The sequence below is a fragment of the Mesitornis unicolor genome, unplaced genomic scaffold (genome assembly GCF_000695765.1).
Source record: "Mesitornis unicolor isolate BGI_N332 unplaced genomic scaffold, ASM69576v1 scaffold26719, whole genome shotgun sequence".
NCBI classification, from domain to species: Eukaryota; Metazoa; Chordata; class Aves; order Mesitornithiformes; family Mesitornithidae; genus Mesitornis; species Mesitornis unicolor.
In genome coordinates, this window is record NW_010209726.1 from 28,086 (window position 1) to 35,985 (window position 7,900).

Genomic DNA, 7,900 nt, shown 5'->3' on the forward strand with positions numbered 1-7,900 from the left:
ATGACACTGGCATGCATCAGGGATGTCAAAGTTTAACCTCTCTTCTCAAAAGGAAGATGTGTTTGAGGGGCTTTACCTGAGCTTGAACTTTCTTCTCCTCTTCAAGTAAATTTGCCTTTGTGTCTTGCAGTGATAAGGTGGCACGGCAGCTCTACTACTGCCATCTCAAAGAGCAAGTACTTATGTCTCGGTGCAACCACAAAGAAGAAATCTACTTCTTACTGGCTGCCTACAGCTTACAAGCAGACTTGGGCAACTACAGGGAGAAGGTCCATGCTGACAAATATTTTGAACCTCAGGCTTATTTCCCGCAATGGGTAAGTTTGGGGGGAATCTTTCTGTCAGTAGATTGCACATGCAGCAGGAGCTATGTTAAGGTGGTACCTAACTGCAACCATGTAACTTCTCCACCTCCCACTGCAATGACAGAGCATCACCCTGAATTTCCCTTGGGCTACATCTCCTCTCTTACCACTGGATGTAGGTGCTCATTCCTCTTGGGCTTGCTCATCAGTGAGGTGGGTGGCATGTACCTTTCCTTGGTCAGGGAATGTGTTGGTGTCAAATTAATAGCTCTGACAGTGTGCCTATTTTAATTTAATTCTACTATTCTTAAAGGGTTGTGTGTTTGCAGTGGTACATCAGCAAGATCTGCACAACCTAAGCTCTACCAAAAAACCTCAGAGCTGCAAACCAAGTCCATTGCCCTTTGTTCCCATCTCTGTGATGGTTACCTCTGGGATGGATAGACCCAAATCCTGAAGGATAGTACTGCTGTGCCGTACCCTGGTACTTGCTTTGTCATTAATCTCTGGTTCAACTGCAGTAAGAGAAAAGGGAAGGACTTGGAAATGGGTTTGTGTTTATTTATAAGCATGTGTGCAGAGGCTTATGCCCTTCAAGACTTACAAACAACTCGGAAAGCCAAGAGTTGGATTAGTTGTCAAGCAAAGGCAAATGAGCTAAGACTCTGACAGAGCTGGTTACTTGCAGAGAGTTCTCCTCTTGTGGTGAAATGTCAAGAAAACTCTTGACAGATGCTTCAGTGTCCATAAAAAGTACAAAGGGAAGCTCCCTTTGCTACAGATCTGTCACTATGACATCTGATGATGTCTGCTGGAGCTGGATGTTTACTGGGACCCAGAAAGACCCTCTGCAACCTGATTGAGTTCTCTGCTGTGACAGTGGATTTTAGCCTAGCTCATGCCTTGGGATAGCAGTTGAAAAGCCAGATGCCTCTGGTAGTTGGCTGCTTGTTCCCAGGTGAGTCGTGTCTCCCCTGAAAGATGGCACTGTCCCCTGCTGTGGGGTTAGAGTTCAGTGACAGGGGTTGTGTTGGGGAGGCAGGGCTGGTAGAGTCTCCTTTACGCCAAAGTCCCAGCCTGCCTGCCTTGCTGTGCAGAAATGTACCTTTCTGCCAGACAACAGCCCTCATCTCATGCTGCCCCTTGCTATGGGGCACCTGGCAGGAGTGCAGCTAACGAAGGGCTGGAAAAAGCAAGTCTCATGCGTGCCATTTCTGGGGCAGCTAGAAGCCTTATCTCAGACTATTGCTCATCTGGCAAACATTGCGAAGGCCAAGGCACAGCCTGGCTCACCTGCACTGAGCCACAACCCCAAGCAAGTATGTGAATGATTTATTACATCATTACACAGAGCAAAATCTGGCAGGCATGGGGACGCTTCTCTCCCTGCCCCTGGGCTCCTGTGGGGAGATACTGAGTGATCTCCTCCAACGCAGTCTCTTCCTCCAACACGTGCTTGAGATCATTTGGCTGCAGGCTGCCCCAGGCCTCACACCAGTGAGGAGAGGTATCAGCCCAGCTTTGAACTGGTGTGTCTCTTTCTGCTGACGTTGCGCAGCTGATGGCATTGATGTTGCCCTCCACTGAGCCCAGCCTTCCTCATGGGAGGGCAACTAATCTGGCAAGGCATGCAGAGGAGGGCAGAGGTGTCACTGAAGAGTAAACAAGGGGCTTAATTTAAAGTGGAAGTGGGAACTGGGTGGTGATGGGGTCTGGCTGTTTTGAGCCAAGGAAAGGTTGTTCCTGGCAGGATGTTCTCAGGTACCTGATGGGATCCAGTTCTAAGTGCCCTCAGTGGTGGGCGATTTTGTGAAGTGAATTCAGCCAGCACCCTTCTTATCTGTCACTGCCACTCGCAGCCTGGAAAAGGCCAGGCTGACATGGGATGGGGCCAGGCTGTCCTGTAGCCATGTATGGAGAGGGTACATGGGCAAGCATGAGAACTGGGTGCTCGCAGGGCAAGAGCAAAAGGCCCAGTGGAGGGGTTTTCTACTGCTTAGCAAAGCCACGTGCCTGCCAACCACTCCTGACAGATACGAAATACCTTGAGATAGCGTTATCCACCCCTTTGAGGATGGAAATGCCAAATAAGCCTAATGTGTAGTTTCTGGTCTTAAAAGGACCACCTGCCATTTCTGCAGTGCTTGGAGATATTGCTGTTGATTGTGTTGGTGTGCAGAGCAGTATTTGTTATCTGTCTGTAAGCACTTATGGATGCCAAGAGTTAGGAAAACTAATTCCAGTACTTAAAAATGAGAAGAGCTGACATGACCTCTGTAGTCTTGGTCTGTTATGATTTTGGAGTATCTGTTTGGAGACGTCGGTATCATCTGGGCTGCTTTAAATGCTTATCCTCAAGGGAGGTAGGGGTGAATTTGGACTAACATCTTGAGGGACTGTATGAACCTCCTCCACCTCCAGTCACTGTTTTGCTGTTGATTACAGCTGCCTCTCGTGGGGATTGCTGAAGACTTGCTGACCTGTTTGTTTTCCTTGTGGTTTAGATAATTGCCAAGAGGGGGAGCGACTACATCTTGAAACATGCCCCAGAGATGCATCGAGAACAGCAAGGGCTGAGCCCTAAGGAAGCAGTGCTGAAGTTCATTAAGGAGTCCTGCCTGTTGGAAGATGTGCCTGTCCACTTCTACAGGCTGCAGAAGGTTAGACAAGGAGCTGCTTATTTTGAACTTCTCTCCCATCATTAAGTGGGAGCAACCATTGCATTTCTTTACTTTGTTTATTTGAGGGATGGTTGCTTCTGGTTTGGAGAGGACAAACAAGATGTTCAGCAATGAGGCCTGTCTCCACAAACAAATCTGTTGCCAGTATGCAGGTATAGCTGGAATCTGATTTTGTTCCTCAGCCAAGAAACTGGCCACAGGAATGGCAAAACTAAATTTTTGTCCCTGCTTGTCAGTAGACTCGTACCAGGGAAATCACCGAGAAGCCTTGTTTTATTGTTTCTGTTGCAGTCCATTGAAATGGTGACAAGAGGTTGGCCAGCTTTCACACGAATGCCATGCGATAAACGAAGGTGACACTGAGTCTTCCTGACTTTCTTATGCCCCTCTCTCTCCAACCCTGTCAGAGTGGTTGGTGTTTTTTCGGCTGTATTTCAGCTTTCAGATTCCTGGTTTTTTGCTTGTCCCTGAGTCTTAGACTCCTTACCCAAGCCTGCTTAAACAAAATGTGCTTCATTTTCACATGCTAAGAGAGTTTAGGTCTAGAAGTAGGACTAAAGAGAAGGTTTCTGTTCCACTGAAGTGAGTGAAAAACTGCTTGTGCAGTTAGGAATGGCTTGGGCCTTTTTGTCAAAATGGAGATACTCTACTTTGTCAGACTCATAATTAAACTACTTGGTTGGTTGTGCTCAGTGGGAATTATGTCTGGGAGGTATCAGTGTCCTTTGACTAGATCTAGCAGGTCTAGTTACTGGAGAAACATGCGTTTTCTGGAGGAAGCAAGTTCCAGTTTGGTCTGTAGTTCTGGCTTAGTTTCAGCTCTTTGCAAACCACAGAGGCTCCCCCTACATCTCCTCTGTCCTCTCTGTTTTGATTCTAATCCTGTTAATGATGCAGTCATAAGAGGGTTGGTTACACTTGAATGCCATAAGAAATCCAGCTGGCAGGACGTGACACAATTCATATCTGAAAGAACTGGAACTGTGAAATTAGTTGCTCTTAATATCCAAATTTCTGCCTGACTTGAACTTAAATTTTATGCATTGCTAACTTCGTCATGTGTTGATTGATCCACAATGTGCTCCTCTTCCTGCTGTGTGACACAGCTATGTCATCTTGTGATGAGAGATCCTCCTCCTTGGGTCACAGAGCTCCCAGTCTAGCACACAGGAGTGCCAGGTGAAGATGTTGGTGTGCTGGCTGCCCTGAGGTATCATAAGCAGCCACTTTTGTCTTACACCCTCCTCATGACTGCAACCAAAGTTAGGAACTCCTAAAGAAAACCCAGCACTGAGCCACGTATCCCTCCTCCAGAGCAATACTGATTTATAAAGCTCTTTGTCCTTAGGAGGCAGAAAGCATTTCTTGGTGACTTTAAACTGGAGACATGGATTGTGTGAGCTCTGTAAGCCTATAATTTTTTACCCCAAAATTTTCTTCCTTCTAGCAAGAGAAGTATGTGTTTCCCCTTCCCTAACTCTGTCATGCCAGGAGAAACTGAAAGAACTAGTTTATGATATTTTTTTGGTATTGAAGCAAAGGAATCTCATCAGAGACCAAGTACGTCATACCAAGATACAGCATGAAGAAAAACAAGGCAGTGTTCTAACCCAGCCACAAACACTTCAAACCACCTGCTCCCAACACTGAGATGAAAAGGCTAGAAGGAAGGTCCCTGTGAGTCCAGGCATTGATTAGTTTCCTCCTGGCCAAGGGACACCTAAGGTCCAGCACGTCGCTGGGTGGGAACAGCAGTGTTATGGCAAGAAGAAAGGGGACAGATGTCTCTTCTCTTTTGAGTTCTCTGTCACCTGGAGAGCGAGAGTGGTGGATGTTCATGGGAACAGCAGTGAGAGCCTGTGGCAGTGTGAGAGGTTACAAGGTACCTCTGAGAGCAGTAATTGTGCCCTCAAACCACTAAAGCTACAAGATTCCCTATCCAGGGCAGCTGGGGCGTTTGCTGGTTTAGTGCTTGAGATGGCTAGCATGAGGGGATTTGAGGTGTAGATATTTCAGGGGTCAATAAGGCAAGGTGCACTTTACAAGCACAATAAAAACCAAATGAGCTGATGGCATCTGCCTGCTGAGGAGTCCTGCTACCTATCCTGCAGTAGGTGCCAGAACAAGAGCGTGGTCTTTGTAGATTAACCTTTGACTCCAGGCTCTTCTGTTCTTTTAGGATAAGAAGGAGGATCGCCCAACGGTTATCCTGGGTCTGACCCTGAGAGGAATGCACATCTATCAGGTAACAGACTGCTGTGAAAGCCTTCTGGTGTAGCATTAACTCTGCCCAGCTCCCCTGTCCACCCCCGCAATTGCAGCTCCTCTGTCTCCCCTGCAAGCACCAGGCTCCGCATATCTCAAATTCTTGATTGTTTGCAAATTCTTTGCACATCACTAACTCCACCCTTTACCTGCCAGCCCCCGTGTCACTCCAAGCTTGATGTGTTGCAGGAGGTGAATCACGTTCGTCAGCTCCTCTACGACTTTCCCTGGTCACACATTGGGAAGCTGGCGTTCTTGGTAAGTACAACAGAACGGAGGCCATCTGGCAGTGGGCTGCCAACCTGGGACCTGGCCAAGCTGCTGCCCTGCCTGCAGTGCCATGTCTAGACCTGTCACTCATGTGCACAAGGCTACAGCTACCTCTGGTATCTGTGTGGCTGGACACACGCTCTTGCTCATTTCTGTGGCATCTCTCCTCTTTATGCAGGGGAAAAAGTTCGAGATCCAGCCAGATGGTTTGCCCTCTGCACGGAAACTGGTTTACTACACAGGTTGCCCCTTCAGATCACGGCACTTGCTGCAGCTCCTCAGCAACAGCCACCGTCTCTTTCTGAATATCCAGCCAGTGTTGAAGCAGATCCAAAGATTGGAGGAGGCTGAAGGTATGTGACTGCAGAGCAGGTGACTTTGGTAAGGGGAAGAGTACAGCACGTTAGGCTCTGCTGTTGCTTCACAGTGGCTGCTCTCTACCTAATTAATGGTGTTTCTGTCTCATAAGGAAGCTGTTAGAGGTGTTAGATGTGTTTCGAATCCATTACTGGAGGTGTTTATGGCTCCCACATTGCTAGACTGTGATCAGAAAGTGTGTGTGTGAGAGCAGTAGAGGGGGAATGTCTCCCTTTAAGTAAGGGGAGATTCCCCACTCTCTGTGTTCCCAGTTTGTGCACATTTGACACATGCTTCTGAGTGGAAGTAATTTTGAATAAAAAGCTTTCCATTGGGATAAGATCTTTGTGTGTTCAAGCAGCAGTGCAAGTTGTGAGCCTGCGTCTTAAGTTTTTTAGTGCCCTTTACTAAACACTATTTTGTCTATAGTGTCAGACAGTTAAGAGCTAAGAGTTGCAAATGCCAGAAGTAGCCTGAGAGCAGATCAGGACTCCCAGAACTTGTCTTTTCTGATGGCAACCCCTCTCTATAGGAGATGGTTGAACTCTGACAGTCCCTGGTATCCTTCCGTGCAGACTTAAGTCACTTTGTCACCTCTCAGCTTGCCTCCTTCCATTTTCTAACTCTGCAAGTTTGGTCTCCTACAACATCTCAGCCTACCCCTCCCCAGTGACTTTTTTAATGCATTGCATTCTTTCAGAGGATTGTATCCCCTTTCCTCTAACCTTCTCCTGAATTCTTTTTTCCCCTTACTTCTTTCCTGACTGCTGTTCCCTGTATTCTCTATTGACACTTTGTCTTCTCTGGAGTTTGTAAGCTTTGTGTAATTACCCTCAAGGTCAGTAGAAGTCAGGCAGCAGTAGCTGGTTCTCAACCTAGGTTGTTTTGTGTCTACTGCTGTCTCGTGGATGTCTTGATCACCCGCAGCACACCTCTTTTTCAGTAACAGATACAAGCCATGGGAGAAATGATTAATAAATTATTAACAAATGCTGGCCATAGGTATCTTGTTCATAGCTGTCTCCACATGTTGGTGGTGTCTCTGTTTAAGGCTCAGGGAGCCGGATTTTCTCTCTGTTGTCCCCTAGCCTCCCAGGGGAGGATTAAAAAAAAAGGGAATAGAGAAAAAGATGCTTCACACAAGGTTGGAAGTTAAGACTGTAACAAGTTTAATGAAAAACAACAGGGGAATTAATAAGGGACAAAGGATATTTAACTACATACAAAACGCGATCCCAGCAGTCCCGAGTGGAAGTGTCCAAGCAGTGCCTCGTGGCCGCTGTGACTCGTCACCAGGGACCGCAGTGGTGCCGGGAGCGGGTGGTGGTGGGTGCTGCCGAGGCCCAGCTGTCCGAGATGTAACAGGAAGCAGCCCAGGAAAAGCTCTTGAAAACCTCAGCTGGAACCTGTGGCTGGAAAGGGGAGGGAACAGTACTGATCTCTGACCCCCCCCAGGGTCCTACAGACATCACCTGTCCTTCCCTTTCAGGCTGTTAACCCTTAAACCATGACAGGTGACTGTTTTGAGAAACAATCCATGCACTTACTCTGTTTTTAAAGACTGAGCACTTAAGTTAGCTATGTAATTCCAGGTTTTTTGACCTTTCCTTCATTCTGGAAGCTACTATTTTCTATATCATAACTGCCTCTACCTGCCTGTTCTAATTCAGGAGCTGCTGGGTTTACTGCAAGTATGACTGACCAGTTCTTTCAGAACCAGCTGGGCATCCCGGTACCAGTGGAGCAAACAAAATACAAAACTGCCCCTGTCTCTGCTCAGTAGCTGCAGCAGATGTTTCTTAATTATCAGGTTGTGCCAGTCCTGAACTTACTGATTATTTTTGCTACCCTTCCTTTGGTTGTCCTTCAAGTTCCCACTGGTTTGTCATCTTTCTTCCTCAGAGAAGAAGCGCTACCGGGAGTCCTACATCAGCGACACACTAGACATGGACCTAGACCCGTGCGACAAGAACTCCCGCGGCAGCGGCAGCAGCGGGGGGGGCCGGGGGGGCCAACGCCCCC

At 47.5% G+C, this 7,900-nt stretch overlaps 1 protein-coding gene across 1 annotated transcript in view; it reads left to right on the forward strand.

Annotated features, from left to right (window-relative positions):
* Positions 1–7,900, forward strand: part of LOC104547316 (FERM domain-containing protein 6-like) — a 30,184-nt gene that overhangs the window by 18,580 nt on the left and 3,704 nt on the right. Inside the window, 7 exon segments of the mRNA XM_010192947.1 lie at positions 131–317; positions 2,810–2,965; positions 5,166–5,231; positions 5,441–5,509; positions 5,700–5,874; positions 7,781–7,896; positions 7,899–7,900. The exon segment at positions 7,899–7,900 is cut by the window's right edge and continues 236 nt beyond it. Of these exon segments, the coding sequence (XP_010191249.1) occupies positions 131–317; positions 2,810–2,965; positions 5,166–5,231; positions 5,441–5,509; positions 5,700–5,874; positions 7,781–7,896; positions 7,899–7,900 (771 nt within the window).